Genomic DNA, 25,088 nt, shown 5'->3' on the forward strand with positions numbered 1-25,088 from the left:
AGGGAGGAGACAGGTTAAATAAGGATTTTTAAGCCTTGAGACAATTGAGACATGGATTGTGTGCCATTCAGAAGGTGAATGGGCAAGACAAAAAATGTAAGTGCCTTTGAACGGTGTATGGTAGTATGTGCCAGGCGCACCACTGTGTCAAGAACTGCAACACTGTTGGGTTTTTCACGCTCAACAGATTCCTGTGTGTATCAAGAATGGTCCACCACCCAAAGGACATCCAGCCAACTTGACACATCTGTGGGAAACAATGGAGTCAACATGGGCCAACATCCCTGTGGAACGCTTTCAACACCTTGTAGAGTCCATGCCCCGACGAATTGAGGCTGTTCTGAGGGGAAAAGTGGGGGTGCAACTTAATATTAGGAATGTGTTCTTTATTTTTTGTACACTCAGTGTATATATGTGACATTTATAATATTATATACTAGTACTACAGGGATCATCAACTAGATTCTGGCGCGGACCGATTTCTTCCTGAGCGGATGGTCGGACGGCCAGAACAAATAATTACAAATAATTTGTAGACTGCAAATTGACCGCAAGAAGCCCAAATAGATATAATATTTGACTAAAATATAATCATTTCAAACATTTCAAACATTGCTTACATTCTGACTTATAGTTACTATTATTTACAACGCTACTCCTCTTACTCCGTTTAAGCTAACTTTAAAACGTGCCGACTGGTCTGATATTGTGCTTGTATACAACTTTTTGACACTATATATACTTTTTGATACTATATATACTTTTTGATACTATATATACTTTTTGATACTATATATACTTTTTGAACTATTACACTTTTATTAAACTTCATCCACTTTCATGGCATTTCTTCAACATTCTAAAGCTTCCATTGTGACATCATGACTTCCAATGTAGCCTGGCGGTTAGGAGTGTTGGGTCAGTAACCGAAAGGTTGCTGGATCGAATCCCAGAGCTGACAAGGTCAACATCTGTTGTTCTGCCCATGAGCAAGGCAGATAACCCACTATTCTCTGGGCACCGATGACGTAGATGTTGATTAAGGCAGTGCCCCGCACCTCTCTGATTCAGAGGGGTTGGGTTAAACGCGGAAGACACATTTCAATTGAACGCATTCAGTTGTACAACTGACTAGGTATCCCCCTTTCCTATTCCATTCACTGTGGACACAACAATACCATTTATTTTTTACATAAATCAGCTACTTTGACCATTTTCCCAATAAGTGATAACAAACTTTAGAGGGTATGACATATTGGTCTACTTACCTGCATTCAAATCTGGAATCAGAAGATAATTATCTGTCACCAATCAAAAGTTACAGCTGTTTGTCAGAGTAGCTAGAAAAGTAGCTAGCTAACGCCAGCTAACAGCTCTCTCATGTCTCGTCGTTGAGCAGCCCAAACGGAGACATTGCTATGGATACCAATGCATTTCAATGGCACGAAAGGGCCATAGGCGAGAATGGTAAAAAAAAAAAAAAAATCATTTCACCGTTTAAGCTATCAACTCCCAAACTAAAGTTGAGATGTATTAGGCGTATTATTATTAAATGTACTTATTTCATTAATTACCCATCAGACTGAATAGTAATTAAAGGGTAATAACATTGGGAATAATGCTACCATGTTATTTGTCTTACAGTGAAATAGGGATTTAACAAGCAATAGCACTCTATCTGGAAAACCTTGTCACTGCAGATTGATATCAACTCGTGTGGAGATTATCAGATACTTTTTGGTATCAATTATCAGTTTTTCCGCACACACCTTTAGTGTCTTTCTAACACACACACACACACACACACACACACACACACACACACACACACACAACACACACACGCACACACACACACACACACACACACACCACACACACACACACACACACACACACACACACACACAGGACAAGTGCCTAGCAACCAATCAGAGCTCGGCCACACCCCTCAGGTCAGAGGTCATGCAGGGTTCCCAGGCTGTCAATCACCCTTTGTCAGGAACCAATCACGTGCCAGCAACAGTTTCAGGGGAGACAAAGGAGACAGCAAACTGGGGTTCAGCGAGGGGAGTGGGGGTGGAGCAGTGGACCATTCACGTGATTGGAAGGGGGTGAGGGAGTGGCAGGGCCATTCCAATACACAGCAGTGGAGACAGGGGAAAGTGCAGGGGCAGAGACAGTGGTAGGGGCAATAAGGCTGTAGGGTGAGGGTGGGGGAATGGTAGGACAAGTGTGTAGAATGCATTGGACAGAATGTATGGGAATAGTGAGGTGGCAGTGCATCTGGCCCTGGTTATGGAGCTGTGCCAGTGGAGAAGAGAGGAGAGGAAAGAGCAGTTACTGAGAGAAGACATATGAATGGAGATTCAGGGGGAGGGTTTGGGCTGAGCTGAATACACAGGCCAATATAGAGGGAGCGATGGCATGGGGAAAAGGAGGGAAAACGTGGTACGGGAGGGAAGAGAGGATAGGGAAGTAAAGGGAAGTGAAAATGGGGAGAAAGGTAAAGGGAGGGGAGGAAAAAGGGGATGAATCGTTATTTTTGGGGGGGGTGGCAGATGAGGCTGTTTCTCAGGGTTCTCTATGTATGCTGCTATGCTCCATAACACCATGTAATCCTCTTGGATTATACTGGGGAAATCCAGCCTGAACAGCTGGCCCCCAATTGTCATACTTGAGTAAAAGTAAAGATACCTTAATAGAAAATGAGTAAAAAGTTTACAAGTATTTAAATATGCTTAAATATTAAAAGTAAATGTTTTTTTTTTTTCAATTGCTAAAATATACTTAAATATCAAAAGTAAAAGTATAAATAATTTCAAATGCATTATATTAAGCAAACGAGATGGCACGATTGTATTTTTTATTTACGGACAGCTAGGGGCACACTCCAACACTCAGACATCATTTCCAAACGAAGCATGTGTGTTTACTGAATCCGCCAGAACAGAGACAGTAGGTATGACCAGGGATGTTCTCTTGATAAGTGCGTGAATTGGACCAATTTCCTTTCCTGCTAAGCATTCAAAATGTAATGAATACTTTTGGAAATGTATTGAAGTAAAAGTAGTCAAAAATATAAAAAGCTAAGTAAAGTACAGATGCCCCCAAAAACTATTTAAGTAGTACTTTAAAGTATTTTTAGTACTTTACACTACTGGTTACGTGCGTTTGTGTGTGCCTGAGTGTACAGTATGTGTTTTACCTGGCAGCCCATGTGATGGGGATGCGATGAGCAGCGTAGACGCTGAAAGACAGGACGTTGGTGACCAGGCCTGCTTCCTGTGTGGGTGCCGTGTGCCGGTTGCTCTGCACCGTGGTGTGGAAGTTAGCATTGAACGTGCTACAGTACAGCTCCACCAGATCCAAAATGGCTGCCGTCAGCTTCTCCACCACTTTCTCTGCAAGGGGAAGCAAACCATTTAGATTCACAGAGTCTTCATTTAGCAGACACTCTCTAAATGCATTCAATTAAAGAGGGCTAAACAACCACTTAACACAAGCTTTAAAAGTAAAACCTTAAATAATAAATGTTAGTAACAATCTGTGTGCAGAACTTAGCATGTTTTAAAGATCTCTCCTGATTCACAACAGCTGTCTGTCAGTATTACTCGTTATCTAAGAGCAGAGTCAGAGTAATACACAACACCAAGTCCATGCTCTTAGAGTTTATTGCCATGTTATCACCCTACTGCTAATCCTTGGGAGCTCTTTACTCCTACACTGATCCTATGACCTTTCATACAGTGTGTATTTGACCTCTTCATAGCCTTGTGTTTGTACACTACCAGAGGAGTCAAACATTAGTTCCATCATTCATAGGGCTCTGGTCCAAAGTAGTGCACTATGTAGGGAATATGGACCCTGGTCAAAAGTAGTCCACTGTGTAGGGAATACGGGCCCTGGTCAAAAGTAGTGCACTGTGTAGGGAATAGGATGCCATTTGGGATACAGACATGCCAACACAGCTCAGTTGCCTGGGCTCCACTCTTTACATATGTCTCTTCATACATCCAGTGGAGCAGCTCAGCCCTATAGGGAAAACAACATCCAACCTCTCGGAAATATTAGCCCTTTCTTTATGAGGGCAGACAGACGGATAGAGATGCAGATGGATGGAGGAGGTGGTTAGTGTATCTGCGTATCCTGTATGAAATTAGCCATCCTTCCTGTTTGTCGGAGTGTAGCTGGGGGAGGTAGGGGATTTGTCTCAAATGGCACCCTATTCCCTATATAGTGCATTACCTTTGAACAGAGCACGGGCCCTGGTCAGAAGTAGTGCAATATAAAGGAAATGAGGTGCCATTTGGGACCCAGCCAGAGAAATCGGTAAAGAGGGACATCCGTGGCGTACGTCACAGCGAGTCAAGGACACTTCCGCTCTGACATGAGGTAGGGCTACTGTGACAGACCAGTGTGCCTGCTTAGCAGTGTAGCTTCTTCCCCATCTCGGTACACTGTCCGTACAGCAGCTCAATCCAGGTTCCTATGCCACGCAAACACACCTGACCGCCCGCTTCACAACGTTCTTGTGCTGCTGAAAAGCTAGTAATTCGGTGATGTGATTGGAGACATTTTAAGCTGTTGGGAGAGCTTAAGGTATGATCTTAAGGGGATGGTTCACCCAAATTACAAAAAGACATTGGTTTCCCCTATAATCAGTCTATGGACAAGGTATGAGAGCAATCCATGCTTTGGTTTAGTTTCCCTGGCACTGTTTCCACATGCTATCATTTTAGCATTCGTGGCACAAATCCCATTTAATAAAATATATATATACAGTTAAAGTCGGAAGTTTACATACACTTAGGTTGGGGTCATTAAAACTTGTTTTTCAACCACTCCACAAATTTCTTGTTAACAAACTATAGTTTTGGCAAGTCGGTTAGGACATGTACTTTGTACTTTGGAGAAATGTCCTCTGGTCTGATGAAACAAAAAGAGAACTGTTTGGCCATAATGACCATTGTTATGTTTGGAGGAAAAAGAGGGAGGCTTGCAAGCTGAAGAACATCATCCCAACCGTGAAGCACGGGGGTGGCAGCATCATGTTGTGGGGGTGCTTTGCTGCAGAAGGGACTGGTGCACTTCACAAAATAGATGGCATCATGAGGTAGGAAAAGTATGTGGATATATTGAAGCAACATCTCAAGACATCAGTCAGGAAGTTAAAGCTTGGTCGCAAATGGGTCTTCCAAACGGACAATGACCCCAAGAATACTTCCAAATTTGTGGCAAAATGGCTTAAGGACAAAAAAGTCAAGGTATCGGAGTGGCCATCACAAAGCCCTGACCTCAATCCTATAGAAAATTTGTGGGCAGAACTGAAAAAGAGCAAGGAGGCCTATAAACCTGACTCAGGTACACCAGCTCTGTCAGGAGGAATGGGCCAAAATTCACCCAATTTATTGTGGGAATCTTGTGGAAGGCTACCCGAAACGTTTGACCCAAGTTAAACAATTTAAAGGCAATGCTACCAAATAATAATTGAGTGTATGTAAACTTCTGACCCACTGGGAATGTGATGAAAGAAATAAAAGCTGAAATAAATCATTTTCTCTACTATTATTCTGACATTTCACATTCTTAAAATAAACTGGTCATCTTAACTGACCTAAAACAGGGAATTTTTTACTAGGATTAAATGTCAGGAATTGTGAAAAACTGAGTTTAAATGTATTTGGTTAAGATGTATGTAAACTTCCGACTTCAACTGTATATTTAACCAGGCAAGTGAGTTAAGAACACATTTTTAGTTACAATGACGGCCTAGGAACAGTGGGTCAACTGCCGTGTTCAGGGGCAGAACGACAGATTTTTACCTTGTCAGCTCGGGGATTTGATCTAGCAACCTTTSGGTTACTGGCCCAACACTCTAACCACTAGGCTACCTGCCGCCCCCATTCAAGTCAAAGAACCGATATCAGCATTTTTCGAGCATCATGAGAAATGCTAATATCGGTCCCATGACTTAAAACATTAGCATGTGCAGGAAACTAAACCGACGCATGGATTGCAGTCATACATTGTCCATAAACTGCTTACACAGTAAGGAAACCAATGTGTCATTTTATAATTTGGGTGAACTATCCCTTCAATATCAACATGTAAGTCGCTCTGGATAAGAGCGTCTGCTAAATGACTTAAATGTAAATGTAAATGTAATTCTGTCACACTACTGTACAGACTTGTCCATCATCCCATGACCCTATAACCCGGCGATCCTCCTCTCCATCTGTCCTCTTTCTCCCATCTACAGTATCATTTAATCTCCTTCTTTCCTCCCCGTCTGTACTTCCTCTTCTCTTTCCCATCCTCTCTCTGTCTTCTTTCTCCTTCCTCTTCCCCTCCGTCTGTCCTGTCTATCATCCCCTACGCTACGGTATCTGTCTGTGTGTTATTCTGTGTTGTAGCACAGTAAGACATGAGGAACCTACCTCTGTTCTCTTTGATGGCCAGCAGTGACGGATCCTGTGAAGAGACACTCATACAGTTACAGAATGCATTCAACAAATTGACTAACCTTGGTTCTGGAGTTACAGGTGTACAGAATACTGTATGGGTAATTAATTTATGCCTGATCTACGCTCAGTTTTGTTTTTTAACTCTCTGTGTCTAAAGGTTAAATTAGAGCTGTGTCTAAAGGTCATTTCTATCTGAAATGTGGCAGTGTGTGTGTGTGTTTACCTTCTGTACTCTAGGCTGCAGACGACAGGGGCARGCTGGGAGCTGGTTGAGGGCGGAGGTGATGTCAGGCGTTTCCACGGCAGCCAGCGAGCTGCAGAGAGCCTTCACTGATTGGACCAACCGTTCCACATGCAACACAAGCTCCACCTTCAGAGGGGGGAGGGAGAACAGAGCGATTTCAACCTCACACATACATTTTCAAAATAAAAGAGCCAAACATGTTTGCTTTCGTTTGTGTGTGTGTTGTGACAGTGTGTGTGTGTGTGTGTGTGTGTACGTGCATTTGTGTGTGTGTCTGTGCCTGTATGCGTGTTTGTGTGCGCGTGTGTAGTAGGTTACCTCTGATAGTAGAAAGGACTCAGCCTCGTTGTGAAAGGTATCCAGGAGCAGAGTCAAAGCCTCTCTGTTCAAACACAAGTCAATATCAACAACACTAACCAGGTTTCTATCCAACCTTTGTACGAGAGTAAAGTGCATGTCAGAACATGGAAACCTTCCAAATGTCGACAAAACAAAATACACTAGACGAGGTGGGATCTTTTTGAGTCGGTAAAACATTTATTATGCAACAAATGGCAGTGTTATGCGCAAATATTGATAAAATAACCATCACATCGACGAATGCTTGGAGTCACACTATGACATGTGTGGTTCTCCCATGAAAGAGTTGTTTTGATGGGCACTGCATCATTACGCACAGCCTTTAATCCGCATCAAGTCAATTTGATGGAAACACATTTCTGGTGGGAAAATGCGCATATTGTTGTTTTTGCGGAGTTTAGAATATTCGCATGAAAATCTGCCGCCAATTGGACGGAAACTAGCTACTATCAAGGGTATGAAAGTCCCAGCTCAAGGCCTTTAAATGCTTTCTAATGTAATTCGTGGTGTGAGAGATCTAGGCCCCTCCCCCTCACCTAGTAACGGTCTGTCTGATTGGTCGTTCCTGCAGCAGAATGCCGTGGTTCATCGTAGAGGGCGTGTCATCATCATCCTCCTGTCAATCACAACATAACGACACGATGAGTGTGTGCGTACGATTGTCTGTGTGTGTGTGTGTGTGTGTGTGTGTGTGTGTGTGTGTGTGTCGTGTGCATGCGTGTTTGTGGCCGTGTGTGTGTGTTGTGTGTGTGTGTGGGCATGGGTGTGCACACCGGTGCGGCCAGTTCTGTGTTGACAGAGGCCTTCTCTTGGTCAGGAAGAGACGGATGTCCCAGTCAAACTTCAGAACACAGCTGGATATACTCCAACTCTGCCAATGTCTGGGAACTGAGGGGGGAGAGAGAGAGAGAGAAAGAGAAAGAGAAAGAGAAAAGGGAGAGAGAGAGAGAGAGAGGAGAGAAGAGAAGAGAGAGGATAGCATTAACCCTGCTACTGTCAAAGATGATGGATAAATTAAGATAGTTCACTCAGGCCATTACCAATAAAAAAAAAAAATGCAGTTCCTGTCTACTTAAGGGGTGGCTCTCCCATAGACACCGATGCGGAAAGCAAGCTGAGTCCGTTAATTAGTTCATGGATTTCTATTTGAACACAGAAAAAAGGAAGGCGTGGGCTGTCTCGTTTCCTCTTCCGTCTCTGCTACTGTCAAGCTGGGATTGACAAAGCTGTGTAACAAACCATGACCTCAGCACACAGAGGAAGTCCTAACCTATTTTACCAGCTGCAGGTTATCAGGGGAAAACCCACTTCCTGCTGCTGCTCAGCCATGTCCACACACACGAACAAGGAAAATAAAAACAACGTGGAAAAGACAGACATACACACACATGTGCACAGACTCACAAAACATGGTGCGCGCGCACACACACACAACACACACACACACACACACACACACCACACACCCACACACACACACACACACACACACAACACAACACACACACACACACACAACACACACACACACACCACACACACACCACACACACACACCACCACACACCACACACATATTACATATGCTCAGATTCACTGTACTGGAATGGAGCTTACTGTAAAACACATTTAAACACTAGCTGGCTGTTTCTCTCGAAGAGGAAGACTTTAGAGAAGAGTGGGGAGGAGTGTGTGTCAGGTGCGTGTGGTGTGGGTACGAAAGGTCATGTTGGCCCACAACTGTGTGTGTGTGTGTGTGTGTGTATAGAATAGTGTGTTTTTACTGGGGAAATCCCTGAGGTTTAGGTCGGCCCTCAGACATCAGCAGAGCTTGTTAAAAACGGCCATAATTGAGGCCTTTCAGTTATATGAGTGTGTATATCTGGACCACAAACCACACACACACTCCAGCCTTCTCTCTCTCCTCAGTTTAACCCCCAACTCACTGCCCTGTTCTTTCTCGATAAAGCCAAACGTATTCCTATAGCCTGGGCCTCACCCACACGCACACACGCGCAACACACACACATTTGTTTTACTATCTTCTGTGGGGACCAAACAATTGATTCACATTCAAAATCCAATTTTCTCTAACCCTAACCCTTAACCCTAACCTTAAATCCTAACCCCAACCCTAAGCCTAACCCTGATTTGTAACCCTAACCCTAAACCTAACCCTGATTGTAACCTAACCCTAAGCTAACCCTGATTGTAACCCTAACCCTAAACTAACCCTGATTGTAACCCTAACCCTAAGCCTAACCCTGATTATAACCCTAACCCTAAGCCTAACCCTGATTGTAACCCTAACCCTAAGCCTAACCCTGATTGTAACCCAACCTAACCTGATTGTAACCCCAACCCTAAGCCTAACCCTAATTGTAACCCTAACCCTAAGCCTAACCCTGATTGTAACCCAACCCTAAACCTAACCTGATTGTAACCCTAACCTAAGCCTAACCCTGATTGTAACCCTAACCCTAAGCTCACCTGATTGTAACCCCACCTAACCCTGATTGTAACCCCAACCCTAAGCCTAACCCTAATTGTAACCCTAACCCTAAGCCTAAACCCTGATTGTAACCCCAACCCTAAACTAACCCTGATTGTAACCCTAACCCTAAGCCTAACCCTGATTGTAACCCTAACCCTAAACCTAACCCTGATTGTAACCCTAACCCTAGCCTAACCCTGATTGTAACCCAACCCTAAACCTAACCCTGATTGTAACCCTAACCCTAAACCTAACCCTGATTGTAACCCTAACCCTAAGCCTAACCCTGATTGTAACCCCAACCCTAAACCTAACCCTGATTGTAACCCTAACCCTAAACCTAACCCTGATTGTAACCCTAACCCTAAAACCTAACCCTGATTGTAACCCTAACCCTAAACCTAACCCCTAAGCCTATAGCCTTTTTCCTTGTGGGGACCCGGCAAAATATCCCCACAATTTTCCTTTGTTTTACCAACCTTGTGAGGACGTCTGGTCCCCACAAGGATAGTAAAACCAAAAACGCACACATACAAAGACACAAGGTTGAGACATGCATACGGTACACACACAAACACATATGGCTGAGAGTACGAGTGTATAGCCAAGGTCTACGCGATTTTTCCAAGGCAAGGCTCTTCTCAGTTTATCTGAGGGGAATTGCTCTGGCTCTCGGTCTTATAGAACAGCTGTTTCTGTATTCACATGCATGTGTGTGTGTGTGTGTGTGTATGTGTGCGTACATGTGCTCTCTACCTCCCAGTCCCACCCTCCGGGCCCAACTAACATGGCTGGTGATGTGTTATGATTAGTTGGCTCTCCTCTACTCATTCCACCCTGTGCTTGGCCTGTTCCATGGAGTAGTGGGGGACAGGGGGGCACCATCGCTGCCGCAGCCCAGCCAGGGTGAGCTCTACTGGGCAGAGAGTTGGCAGACTGCCCCCTGGCACCCATCCACAATGGGGTGGGCATGGAGCCAGAAGAGAGAGGGGGATGGGCAGGGAAGAAGGGAAAGAGAGGGAAGGCGTGGGAGGAGAGAAKGAGGGGAAGCAGCATAGTGTAATGTTGCCAATGGAGTGTGGACTGACAGGGCATGTGTGGAGCTTATTCAGCAGTGAAGGAAATTAAAGGGAWACGTCGGGATATTGGCAATGAGGCCCTTTATCTACTTCCCCCAGAGACAGATGAACTCGTGGACACCACTTCGATGTCTCTGTGTTCAGTATGAAGGAAGTTAGCGGTAGTTTCATGGCGCCAATGCTAATAAAATTGGTATCCACGACTTCATCAGACTCTGGGGAAGTTGATAAATGGGCCTCATTGCCAAAATCCCGAAGTATCCCTTTAAAAACACTCAAAAGCCAAATCCCAGCCGCCTCTTCCAGTATTCACACATATTGCAGACAGATGGGCGAGAGGAGTGGAGATACAGAGAGAGGGAGAAGAAGTTGAGGAGAGAAAGGCACGAGAGAAGTGCTCCTTACTTCTCTAGGAACTCAGCTTGACCGCAGACTTTGAGCAGGTAGTGGTCGACGTCGATGTGGTCCAGGTCCTCATTAGCATAACACAACGTCTGGTAGATCAACAGGTCCACTGTAGATGACCCTTAGAGAGAGATGTGGGGAACAGAACGTAAATTACAGTACATGACAGAAACAAAAACAGAGGAAGAGAGAGAGAGGGTGGATGGAAGAGGAAAGCGATAGAGAGACAGGGAGAGAGAGAGAGAGAGAGAGAGAGAGAGAGAGAGAGAGGTGAATGTGTGGGTTCTTTGATTCAACCTCTCTGGACTGAGTCAGTGCACACCGACCCAACCATTCTATTGACAGGAAGAGTCACAGGGACGGATGTACTGGAAGAAATGATTCAGACTGACTGACTGCTGTGTGTGTTGATTGCTGTAGTTGATCTTAAATTATCTTACAGAATGAAGAAAGAGGGAAACAACCACTTTGAGACAGAGGGGGGGGGGGGGTGAGGTGAGACAGAGAGACAAAGACAGACAAGAGATGGGGATAGAAAAGAGAGAGAGAATGGAGGGGGGGGGGGGTCTCTGACTCTGTTTACTTGGCCAGTTCGATCTCTCTGAGTGAGAGCAAACATACTCTCTTCCGCCATCATGAGTCATGAGCTGACCTTACTGTACCCACAGCACATAGTCTCACACACCACTAAGGGAGACAGGGTGAGGTAGAGAGAGAAACAGAGAGAGAGGAGGCCTTCYTAGCATGAACAGTGATGTTTCCAAAGCGGTCTCTCCTTCCCCTTCCCTTAAATCTCCCCCTCTTTCTCCCTTTCTCCCAGACCCATGAATGAGGCCAGATTAGACAGTTGGTTGGCTGGGATCCGGTCAGTGTAATTCCATTAAGGGAACTCCAACCACATGCTTTCCTTTATCCCTGATACTGGCCAAAACATTCCCARTGGAAAACCGCAGTGGCCTGGACAGGACTGAGTGAAGCAGACATGACATTCGCTGTGTGTATGAAAATAGGGGTGAGTGATCTCTGTGCTGATGAACCTGCGGGGTGTCTGAGTGTGTGTGTTTGCGAATGAGTGAGTGGGAGTATGTGCATCTTACCGTCACAGGTGAAGGTGAGTGGTTCTCTGGCGTGGTCGCTGATGACCGTAACTTTGACGCTGACCCCTAACCCCTGTTGCAACTCTTCGGGCCCCACTGAAGGCGACCACACAAACCCAGAGTTCTTAGAGCGGTCGTTGCTTGGATACGCCGACCGCAACCTGAAAACAACACACAGGGATGGTTATTAAAAGGTAATAAATAGCTGACTGTGAATTAACCACAACACACAGTTATGGTTATAACTGCTTATAGTCAGCCTGACCACAATACAACCACAACAAAACCACAGCACACGAATGGTTCTAAACAGCCTGACTGAGGGCGAGAGGGTACATTTTTAGTCCAATCACAAATCAACCCCTAAACCTTACGCCCAATGCACTTGTAGATATTTGAGAGGATCTGACAGGTGTGAACAATATGGTAATAGCTCTATTTAGCACTCTGATAGGCTAGGTGGAAGTTTCACCATATAGTTTATACCAATCAAATCCTCTCAGATCTCCACAAGTGCATAGGGCGTTTGGCTTAGGGGTTGATTTGGGATTGGGCCGTACACTTACACGTCGAGCATGTGACAGAAGGCGGCCACCTCCTCATCTCTTTCCTCTGACACCTGGAAGAGCTCATAGCCGAAACCATTAAGCCTGGGGCCCAGAGACACCTGCCAATCACACACAGACACAGGAACGATCAGTCACAGAACTGACTGTAACAGAGCATTCAGAGTCACGGAACAGAACACAGCTGGACTGGACTCCGTTGGAATAGACTGACTTGACTGGAGTAAGCTGGAGACAAGCCTAGACCTTTCAAGGATCGTTTATTTGTGTCTAGGTTTGACTCTGGAAACACYGAATGAGGGTGTGAGGTAACACTAGATGTGAAATAATGCTGTGTCATGCATAGTGACGTAATGAATCTGTAGTGAGCCTGTCATAGGGTGAGTAGTTACCGGGTCGGCCGACACTCTGCGCTGGTTCTTGTTGCTCTTCTGGATAGGTACGTAAGTGCGGGGGGGCACCTGAGGGGGGAGGGTCTTACTCCGAGCCACCGGCTTCCCTGATTGGTCCCCATTGGCCCGCCTACCCCTTGGCGCCAGCCAATCGCCATTGAGCTTGGAGAGGGCGTCGTTGAGGCTCTCGTAGTTGAGCATCTCCCCTGACGACAGTTTGGGCTGGTCTACCTCAGGGGTGAACAGGTTGACATCCCGGGGCGCCACAGTGCGTCGGGAGGGTGGGAAGGGCTCAGTGGAGGGGGGTAGAGGGGTCCTTGGGGGTACAGCAGGAGGAGGGTCATCCGGAGGAGGGGGGAAGCCTTTAAGCAGAGTCAGAGGAGAACCATAGCTAGACCCTGAGTGCCCATAGCTGGAGTTCAGGTAGTCCCCCTTCCCTGAACTCTCCAGGATATAGAGGGGCTCTTTGCTGTAGCTTCCCAGAGGAGGAGTGGCCCTGGCTGGGGAGGGACGTGGGGAGTGGGACCCCCCAGGCTGAAGGTGGTTGAGGAATGGGTCCGAACCAGACAGCCCTCTTAGCAAACTCCCTCCTGGAGGAAGAGGGCTGGGGCAGGGTGGGAGGGGGCGATCGATCTGGCTCTGGCCCTCCCTAGGGGGTAGCGTAGGTAACCTCCCAACCCCCTGGCTGCTGGTCCCCTCGCTCTCCCCACCCTTGTCCTGTTTAAGTCTTGACAGGGCATCATACTCCATCTGTAGAGCTTCAGCCATTACCAACTCTCTCTGGCTCAGGCCCAGGGAATCCAGTCCCCAGGGGCCTTCACCGTCCTTCTGAGTCTGTGCTGCCGACATGCTCCTACAGGGGAAGCCACCACCAACAGAAGAGGAGGAGAAGGACACGGGTTCTAGGGCTTCCAGAGAAGAGACATGGGCCTCAGAATACGCTCTGTGGAGCGAGAGAGAGAGAGGTAATCAGAAAGAGTAAAAAAAGAGGAAGTAGTCAAAGTGAGACAGAGGGATGCATTTCGGTCCTGCCATTCAGACCACAGATGCCAAGTGCTCTTAGTTTCAGGTGTATTCTACAAAAACACAGCTGATTCTAGYGCTGGGAATTGCCAGTGACCTCACAATACGATATGTATTGTGATTCTTACGATTCTATATGTATTGTGATTCGACACTGAGATGTTATTGTAATTTGATGATCCAAACATATTGCTCACGTTGCACTAAGTGTTCGAAACATTATGAACATTATGCTCTTTCCATGACATAGACTGACCAGGTGAATCCAGGTGAAAGCTATGATCCCTTATTGATGTCACTTGTTAAATCCACTTCAAATCAGTGTAGATGAAGGGGAGGAGACAGGTTAAAGAAGGATTTAAGCCTTGAGACAATTGAGACATTCAGAGGGTGAATGGGCAAGACAAAATATTTAAGTGCCTTTGACCGGGGTATGGTAGTAGGTGCCAGGCGCACCGGTTTGAGTGTGTCAAGAACTGGACCGCTACTGGGTTTTTCACGCTCAACAGTTTCCCGTGTGTATCAAGAATGGTCCACCACCAAAATGACATCCAGCCAACTTGACACAACTGTGGGAAGCATTGGAGTCAACATGGGCCAGCATCCCTGTGGAACACTTTCGACACCTTGTAGAGTCCACGACATATGGAGCCGGTTCTGTTTTGTACACCCACAATTTGATGAATGCAAAAAGACATCTGTTACAAAACACCTATGTTTATTGTAATGACATTCTGCGATTGTCATTAGGCCTACACTTGTATACTGAATTGATTCGTCCAAGCGTGCCTTGGTCTCGGCCACACATCTCCYCCTTGATAAAATGTAAGTGTTCTCCTCAAACCACAATGCAATTTGGAGCGAATACCACCCGGTTTCCAGTCAATTGAAGGATTTTTTGTAATGACTTGGTGCTGCCTATCTTGGCCAGGACGCTCTTGAAAAAGAGATTTTTAAATCTCAATGAGCCCTTCCTGGTTAAATAAAGGTTTTATAATAATAAATAAAAATTGCTAAATGTTAATGTGGCTGACATGCAGTAATGTTAAATAATAGTTTAACAACCTATAGTTTTTTGGGCATGTTGTGTTAATTGTGATAGGCTCACGTTTTACCGGTACGGCGTCCCGGCAAAATAAATAGTGGGGTACGCCATACCGGTAAAACGTGAGCCAATGGCTTACTTTCACCCCTGTTATGATCAGTCATGGAAATCAAAGTGTTGAAAACACGTTGGTTCACCACTTAAAAAGAAGATGGTGAACAAGCTATAGGATGAAAAATATCGGCGTTTTGGTGCAGGTAGAGCCGACTAGGGCTAGCTAACGCTACTTAGAAAAACATGTATTTTTATTACAAATCGATACTTGGAGTCAAAGTTTCTATATAATATCGTCCAAAATAATATTGCGATATACAGGGAGCAATCAAATCCGCGATGCGTAGAACGTGYCAGACATTAAAACGGAATTCGGCAATATTCAAAAATGTATTGAATTAATTAGAAAAGGTGTTAATTATGACAAGGCACGAACAATACGCATTAGCGATTTGTATTTTCCTTCAACTTTCTGATGAGGCATCGGCGCGGGAATGCCTCTGTGCGCGTGTGCATGTTTGTCTACCACTTTGTGTAGCCGTTAGCAATGATGCTAATGATCGCCGTCTTCTGCTAGATGGAAAGGCCTCCACAAAAACCTTCTCAATGAAATGTTAACTACAAAGTAGAGTACGTCAACCTGGCAGAATGATGTGATTATTTGCATCGATCCAGCGGTGATTTGTTTAAGTCACTTCATTGTAAATAAGAATAGAATGTTTCTAAACACACGTCTACATTAAATGTGAATGCTACCATGACTACGGCTAATCCTGAATGAATCGTGACAATGATGAGTGAGGAAGTTAGACGCACAAATATTGTACCCCAAAAAATGCTAACCTCCCCTGTTATTGTAATGGTGAGAGGTTAGCACGTCTTTGGGGTACAATATTTGTGCGTCTAACTTTCTCACTCCAAAATGACACAACATTATTTACGATACATTTTCTAGAAAATAATCTGAAACACTATCAAAACAAACAGCAAATTTGTAGTCACAAGCTTGATGTAGTTATTGCGTGCTATGAATATGGGACCAAATATTTCCCTTTTTACTACTTTAATACACAAGTGAATTTGTCCTAATACTTTTGGTCCCCTAAAATGGGGCGGCTATTTGTTTGTCTCTTGATGGTGTGCACTTGAATTAAAATGGTATTTACACCCCCCAAAATAAAATTAATAGATTTTTCCCAGACCTCAAAAGTGGTCTCCTGTTGTGGTTTAAAGCATTGTTGTGGAGTTAAAACATCCAATTAAAAAAGTGTGATTGAAAGAAAAAAGAAAAACTGGGAAAAATCTGAAACCTGGAGAAACTAAAAACGGTGAAAACGGAATTTGGGAAAAAATGAAACAGATTTTATACGGCCCTAGATATGTAACTGCATCCTTGTTTCCCCCATAACTAGCTGATTCCCCCTTTTCTTCACGTTTTCATTATTTGGAGGACTGCATAAACGGCTTATTAACCACTATTTAAAGAACAAAAGGTCTTATACAGGACAAGTCGCATGTAACAATTGACACATGGTTAACAAACTGTGAATAGGTACTAATGTTTAGTAAAACAGACTTGGCTGGTTCAGACAGGAAACTGCAACTCAGCAGTATCACAGCCCAGATTCCTGACCTCCCATGGACATGTTAAACCCATAATATGGCCTCACACACACACAGCATGCATGCAAGCGCACAACATGCACATGTCCCACAGCACACACAAAAACAGAGGCTCTGCAGACTCGCTCTAACTGTGTGAGGAAGAGAAGCTGAGGCAGCATTCTCTAACCCAGTTGTTCACCAAACGGTCGTTTCTATTAAAAACAATAAAACAATGATGTTGACAGTAGGGGCACTTGTTTCAGCTGCCCTGCGTGCCGGGTAGGCAAAGTGTTCCCATTTTTAACCGTGTCATGCGTCTGAAGCTACTGCTAGTCCATTGGATTGTTCAGATCATCATATCTACAGCTTTCTCATTGATACTGTGATTTCAAAACGTCTAAAACCATGACTAGCGAGACTGTCAACGAKTACAGAAAAGAGCTGCGGTTTTTACGAGTGAGTTCATGTTTAAGTTTTTATTCAGCATTGTGAACATGAAACGCAGTTCTCCACTCGTGRTGCAAACAGCACTGCGCCTTATATGAAAGCGTAGCAAAGTGTATCGATAGGCTGGCGTTATGATTAGCGCTGTGTGTGTTTTTTTATATCAAGGAACATTTCACTTTCTCTGTTCATTAGGAGCAACAACATGAATTTGTGCATGAGGCAGAAATAATGCGGTGTGACTCGAGTTTCATCATCAGCTCGAAGACTCTTATTGGTCAATCTTAGCATAGGGGGGAGAGCTGAGACAGTGAGGCGGACCCTCTGATGCTCTCCCTTCGCTGAGACTTCAATTTATGCTCACTTAGCTGTGCCTCACAAGTAACACAACAAATGATGACCTATTACCAGTGTGATCCTATAACTCAAGTTCGTACTCGAAAATCGAATCAAACAATTCATGAGAGCCCATGAGCTCTTGTTGCGCAACATTTCAATAGGCTAMGCAATTGCTCAAGYAAACAGAGTGATGGCCTCTACTAAAAATAGAAGGATCAGCMTTCTATAGGCTATGCCTACTATATTTATTGATCAACTTTCCTAATATTAAGCACATTGCGTATATTTACAACAGGAGAATGGCCTAGCTGGCTGGCATAAAAATGAACCACGGGGAAAAGCGTCCTCCATTTGCTATTTAAGTGCATAGATGACATGTATTTTTCCCAGCTGACCCTGTTTCGATACAGGTGCATGATAATGGTCCATTCTAAATCAAAACAAATGTCACACATGTTATTTAGTATATGTAAAGACAATATTCAATTAAGAATAGTCTGATGGGTGACAATATATATTATATATTATCACTTGTGAATGATGCCCAGCATAAGAAACAATGCCTTTTTTGMGGACTTTTTAGAATCATAGTCACACTATTCATGAGAGACTAACTGGCATKCATAAACAGCGCGTGAGTTTCACGTTTGGGGAAGATCATTTTCACCATAAAATGCACCTTTATAATAAAAGCATTACATGCACAATTGCATTTGCGGTCACTTTTGATAATGGTGTTTTTCCACAAATGGAACATTTGCGCATATAYCCTGTGCATTGCTGTGCTTATAGTGTGAATAAATAGCCTAATAGTTTGTCAACATTTTAAGCTAAATGTTCTGCATACATAAAAAATGTTTTTTGATGCTAGCGGTTGTATTAATCTGGGATCTTTCGCATCCCACAACTGTCCCAGACTATGTTTGGAATATTTATTTCTCGCACAGAATAGGTCAACTTTTGTACTATGGGGGATAGTAGATTGACGTAGGCTAGTGCTTTTGCTGTGCGTTAGGGCTACTGTTTATTGTTTGCTAACAAAAAGTAAATGTGGACAGTTCTTCCAATATCTTTAATATGCACCTTTGGAATTGGATAAGGACACGCACAGTTGCGTCCTCAATGTGTGTCTTCACTTGTAGCCTATGAGAAAGACCTGATCACGTGATGGAGGGCGCAGCAGTCAGGGAGAAGCGTACAACGGCCACAAAAGGCATGGATTTTTTTTTTGGGGGGGGGTGCATTACGGCCACACAAAGGGGATGACACCGTTAAATTCTAGGCATTATCAAGTGCCTGTCAAATTGTGAATGAGAGACATAAAGTGTGTACAGCCTGCGCAAAATACAAAGCAGAGCTCATGCCTTTTAGGSAACTTTTTTCAAATCATCATTAGAGTCGCATCATGCAGCCTTCCAACGTAGTCAATATCAAAACATATAGCCCAACGTTTTTAGAACATTTAAAGTTACATTAATAACTAAATGTAGCATATAGGAGTACCTATTTCTTTGTTAACCGCTCAACACAGAATATCCTCCCTCAAATCGTTTGGAGAAAATAACCTTTCTATTTTATTCAGCTTTGTTCAATTGTATTCTTCATACTATAAAATCATGCCAAGGAATTGTAAGGGAATCTTGTCTGCTAAATGAACTAATGTAGCCCACAGCCATTTGGCATAGCCAGATCAGGACCTAACATAAGGACAACACAGAGTATGCTATTATTTTCTTCTGAGAAAGACTACATTTTCTTCATATCATGCTTCATTAGACCCGTCTAAAATAAATCATGGATTTATTGTGAAGGTGTAGACTACATGACATGGATTTATTAGACTTTTTAAAAATGTAGATGTTCCAAAGGTCTGCATCAGTGGCTTGTAGGATGTGTGTGGAATCCAGGAGATGCTAAATGTGTTTAAGTTAATTAATGGTCAATTACCGTGAGACCGACAGTTATTTGCTTGACAATCACTGGCTGACAAAATGTTGTGAACGCCACAGCCCTAATTGGGCCTATAGCCTACTGCACAAACCTGATTGCTACGGATATCTTTTTAATAGGTTACTGTTGCTCTAACCCTATACACCACTTTCTCTCCCCCTCTCACACAGATTCAAACACTTTGTGAAGGTACATATGACAGCTCTCTTCCCTACAAAACCTCTCTATTCTTGTGAAAGACTCCAGCCACCAAAGCCATAGGCTGTTCTCGCTGCAACAGCGGTACGATGCATCAAGTCTGACACCAACAGGCCTACTGTACAGCTTCTATCTCCAAGCCGCAAGGATTGCTTAAATGAGCGCTTTTTGCACTCTCTACACAATCACGCACACTGACTCTCCAAACATACAATAACACGCACATACATTTACACGATTCCTACACACACCGCGCTCATAACACACACTCACAGACAATAATTTACGCTGATGCTACTCTGGTTTATCATATATCCGGATCTTAATTAGGAAAGTATTCAGACCTTGACTTTTTACACATTTTGTTACATTAAGCCTTATTCTAAAAATGTATTAAATTGTTTTTTCCCCTATCATCTACACACAATACCCCATAATGAAAAGCAAAAACAGATTATTATAAATGTTTTGCAAATGTATAATTTAAAACAAAACTTAATATCACTTTAACATACGTATTCAGACCCTTTACTCAGTACTTTGTTGAAGCACTTTTTGGTAGCAATTACAGCCTCGAGTCTTCTTGAGTATGCGGCTACAAAGCTTGGCACACTGTATTTGGGGAGTTTCTCCCATTTTTCTCTGCAGATCCTGTCAAGTCTGTCAGGTTGGATGGGGAGCGTCGCTGCAAAGCATTTTCAGGTCTTCCAGAGATGTTTTGTCAGTTCAAGTCGGGCTCTGGCTGGGCCAATCAAGGTCATTTAGAGACTTGATCTGGCATTCAGGCCAAAGAGTTCAATCCTGGATTCATCAGACCATGTGAAATCTTGTTTCTCATGGTCCGAGTTCTTTAGGTGCTTTTCCGGCCAAACTCAAGAGGCTTGTCCATGTGCCTTTTACTGAGGAATAGCTTCTTGTTGGGCACTCTACCATAAAGGCCTGATTGGTGAACTGGCTGCAGGATGCGTTGTCTTCTTCTGGACGGTTCTCCCTATTCCACAAGAGGACTCTGGAGCTCTGTCAGAGTGACCCATCAGGTTCTATTGTCACCTCCTTGACAGGCCCTTCTCCCCGGATTGCTCAGTTTGGCTAGCTTTCGGACAGAGTCTCTGTGGTTTGGCTACCCTTCTCCACGATCTGTGGCCTCGACACACCTGTCTCTGACATTTCCCTTCGACCTCATGGCTTTGATTTTTGCACTTACATGCAATGTCACTGTGGGGACCTTATATAGGCAGGTGTGTGCTTTCCAAATCATGTCCAATCACATTTAATTTACCAAGATGAAAATCTAATCAAGTGTAGAAAACAAATCTCAAGGATGATAAAATGGAAAACAGGATGCACTGAGCTCAATTTCGAATCTCATCGCAAAGGGGTCTGAATACTTATATGCCAAATAAGGTATTTCTGTTTTACATTTTTTATACTTTGACTCAATTTCTAAAAACTGTTTTTTGTTTGTCATTATGGAAGTATTGTGTGAAGATTTGATGAGAGAAAAATATTTAATAAATTTCTTAGAATAAGGCTGTACGTAACAAAATGTGAACAAGTCAGGGGTCTGAATACTGTTTTTGAATAGCACTTACTTTATCTTTCCTTCATCACTCAATATCCTGCACATTGTTTAAATATGGAATTGGACGCTTAGGGCTGTCCCAACGCAAACAAAAAAATTTGGTTGACTAAGAGTCGTCTTTTCTTTCGACCAATCGATTGTGTCCCTAATTTTAAACGTGTATTTTTCCCTATATAGAGCACGCCCAATTTGTTTTAAATAAAATCAACTATATGTAGGCTACTGAGCTTGTCTGATGCTTTAAGCACACTGTGATTGAGTAATTAAGACACACAAATGACTCGAGGGASCCAGAGATCAAGATAACCTAACCAGAAAGAAAATAAACAGTTCCTGACCCTCTTCCTCCCACTGCTGTCGGCCCTCACAGATTATGCTGTTACGCTCCTGTTGATACGCTTCTAATAGGCTACACTAGGGGTCTGTAACCTTTTCTATTTGGAGTGCAAATTTATCTTACAATTTCTACCGATATGCATGCGAGTTATTATTTTTTATAAACACATATTCGTGCAACAGTTTCATTTAATTTACAATATTTGTATCTRAAAATCATTATCATGTGGTTAATCATAATTCTAAATGTAACTTCTATTGCCATTGCAAATTATGTAAAAAATAGCCTACATAAAGCCAACAAATAAAAACATTGCAGCCTGCAGGTAGAAAATATCCTAATAAAAATAAATATCATATAAATCAAAATTGGCTATGCATGCCCTGTCTGCAAGGAACTTGCAACATGTATAAAATATTCTGGGCCCTCAGAGTTTCCTGCTCCAGTGAGCTCCGGCCAGACATAGCTGTAGGCTATTTGCGCAATGGATAAGAAGTAATCACGTCGACCTATTTTAATTACGTTTCCACCCTATCAGAACATTACATTTTTTCCCCCTTTTATGCTGAGTGGTTATCGAAAGGGAGAGAGCTGGAAAGATTTTTAAAATACGCTACATTTGCGCGCAGGCCAGGTAGCCTAGGCCTACTTCTATGTATAATCAGGTGCGCGTCCTTACTCAACATTGACAGGAGCTCTACAAAAAACAATGAATAAATTGACAACTCCTAAATGGACTGAAATAAACGGAAACTTTCTCCTCACAAGTGTAGCCTAGGTTGTGCGGTGCGCAAACAACGTGTTCACTCTGACAATGAGAATGGTAGAAGACTGTCATCATAATAATATATTGAAAGCATTAACAGAAATTACCATAACCAAACAAACATTGTAGATTAGAAATTATGGGAATTAACTGTAAATGGTGTGCCATCCCCGCAGCCTTGGCAATGGATTAGTCCACTGAGATAGACGTGAATGACCGTGTCTCGTGCCATAAAAATATATATATATATATTATATACAGTTGAAGTCAGATGTTTACATACACTTAGTAGGTTGGAGTCATTAAAACTAGTTTTTCAACCACTCCACAAATTTCTTGTTAACAAACTATAGTTTTGGKAAGTTGGTTAGGACATCTACTTTGTGCATGACACAAGTAATTTTTCCAACAATTATTTACAGACAGATTATTTCACTTATAATTCACTGTATCACAATTCCAGTGGGTCAGAAGTTTACATACACTAAGTTGACTGTGCCTTTAAACAGCTTGGAAAATTCAAAAATGATGTATGGGCTTTAAGAACTTCTGCATAGGTATTGACTCTTTTTGAGTCATTGGAGGTGTATCGTGATTATTTCAAGCCTACTTTCCAAACTAGTAGCTCTTTGCTTGGCATGATGGGAAAATAAAAGAAATCAGCCAAGATCAAAATAGAATTGCAGACTCCATGTTGGTTCTCTTGGAAGATCTTCCAAGCTGAAAAACAGTTTTATTGTCAAACATAGTACGCAAGTAAAAAATGGGCACAGGCCGGTCATACCGTCAGCGAAGGAGACGCATTCTGTCTCCTGAGATGAACTTACTTTGGTGGCGAAAGGTGCCAAATCAATTCTAGAAAAACAGCAAAGGACCTTGTGAAGATGCTGGAGGAAAGGTACAAGTATCTTATCACAGTGAACAGTCCTAAATTCATAGACTGAAAGGCCGCTCATTGCAAGAAGAAGCCATGCTCCAAACCCATAAAAAACAGACTACGGTTTGCAACTACACATGGGGACAAAGATTGTACTATTTGGAGAAATGTTACTCGTGTGATGACAACAAATGAACTGCTTGGACTAATGATATCGTTATGTTTGTAGGAAAAGGGTGGAGGCTTGCAAGCCAGGTGGAGGCTTGCAAGCTAAAGAATCATCCTAACCGTGAGCACGGGGTGGCAGCATCATGTTGTGGGGGTGCTTTTCTGCGGAAGGGAACTGGTGCACTTCACAAATAGATGGCATCATGAGGTAGGAAATGATGGGATATATTGAAGCAACATCCAAGACATAGTCAGGAAGTAAAGCTTGGTCGAAATGGGTCTTCCAAAGGACAATGACCAAGCATACTTCCAAATTTGTGGCAAAATGGCTTAAGGACAAAAAGTCAAGGTATTGGAGTGGCCATACAAAGCCCTGACTTAATCCTATAGAAATGTGTGGGCAGAACTGAAAAAGTGTGTGCGAGCCAGGAGCCACACCTGACTCAGTTCACCAGTCTGTCAGGAGAAATGGCAAAATTCACACCAACTTATTTGGGAAGCTTGTGGAAAGGCTACCCGAACGTTTGACCAAGTTAAACCAATTTAAAGCAATGCTACCAAATATAATTGAGTGTATGTAAACTTCTGACCCACTGGGAATGTGATGAAAGAAAATAAAACTGAAATAAATCATTCTCTCTATATTATTCTGACATTTTAACATTCTTAAAATAAAGTGGTGGATCCTAACTGACCTAAGAAAGGGTTTTTTGCTGGTTAAATGTCAGGAATTGTGAAAAACTGAGTTTAAATGTATTTGGCTAAGGTGTATGTAAACTTCCGACTCCAACTGTTTATATATATTAGACTGCTCACCTAAAAAAATCTTGGTCGACCAACAGCCTATAAACCAAACAATCGACCAGTCAACTAAATGGGGTCAGCCATAATATAGCTTCAAACTTTCTTGTGTTCTTATTTTACATTTGATTGTTTGTTTTTGTTTTACCTAATATTATTTTTAGTGCTACATTGATATTGATTACTGCATTGCTGGGTTTGGAGCATGCAAGAAAGGCATACTTGTGCACGTGGCATTAAAACWTTAAACTTTCTCRCTGTGACAGAGGCCAGCACTGTGTGGGAAACACTCAGATGTCTGTCTGTTGGGTCTCAGCTATATGAGACAAAGGGCAGAGCTTTAATTCTGGTTTCCTCTGCCTCTGTTACGGCCTCACAGCAGAGGATGGAGGCACGCGACCTCTCCTGACCCTGGTTACCATGGAGACTAGGCCAGCCACTCCCACAGAGACCCAGAGTTTGACCTCCCGCCCAGAACACCCTCCTTCAGGAAGTTCTCAAAGGGTGTGTATGCATGAATGTGTGTGTGCGTGCGTGCATGTTGTGCGTGACGGAATCCTAAAGAAAGAGAGGGAAACCAGATAGAAAGAGAGAAAGAGAAGGATCAGGGAGGGAGGCAGCTCCCTATCTGTTTAGTTGGAGCCTTGTGGTGCAGCTTGTGTTTCCTGGGGAATGGGAGGAAGATTATGACATAAACCCTTTCCCAGCCAGACAGTCAAGACCAGGGCCCACGGAGAGAATATGCTAGCTRAGTTCAGAATACCTAACCTCTATGGGCCATTTGACAAGCAGATA

At 43.3% G+C, this 25,088-nt stretch overlaps 1 protein-coding gene across 1 annotated transcript in view; it reads right to left on the reverse strand.

Annotated features, from left to right (window-relative positions):
• LOC111963573 (phosphatidylinositol 4-phosphate 3-kinase C2 domain-containing subunit beta-like) overlaps positions 1 to 25,088 on the reverse strand; it is a 65,277-nt gene that overhangs the window by 34,357 nt on the left and 5,832 nt on the right. The window contains 12 exon segments of the mRNA XM_023987119.2: positions 3,209 to 3,404; positions 6,441 to 6,474; positions 6,691 to 6,837; positions 7,030 to 7,093; positions 7,608 to 7,687; positions 7,845 to 7,874; positions 7,877 to 7,918; positions 7,920 to 7,959; positions 11,050 to 11,170; positions 12,147 to 12,307; positions 12,713 to 12,813; positions 13,105 to 14,047. Coding sequence (XP_023842887.1) covers positions 3,209 to 3,404; positions 6,441 to 6,474; positions 6,691 to 6,837; positions 7,030 to 7,093; positions 7,608 to 7,687; positions 7,845 to 7,874; positions 7,877 to 7,918; positions 7,920 to 7,959; positions 11,050 to 11,170; positions 12,147 to 12,307; positions 12,713 to 12,813; positions 13,105 to 13,953 — 1,865 coding nt within the window. The 5' untranslated portion in view covers positions 13,954 to 14,047.

The sequence above is a fragment of the Salvelinus sp. IW2-2015 genome, linkage group LG1, assembly GCF_002910315.2.
Source record: "Salvelinus sp. IW2-2015 linkage group LG1, ASM291031v2, whole genome shotgun sequence".
Taxonomy (NCBI): Eukaryota; Metazoa; Chordata; class Actinopteri; order Salmoniformes; family Salmonidae; genus Salvelinus; species Salvelinus sp. IW2-2015.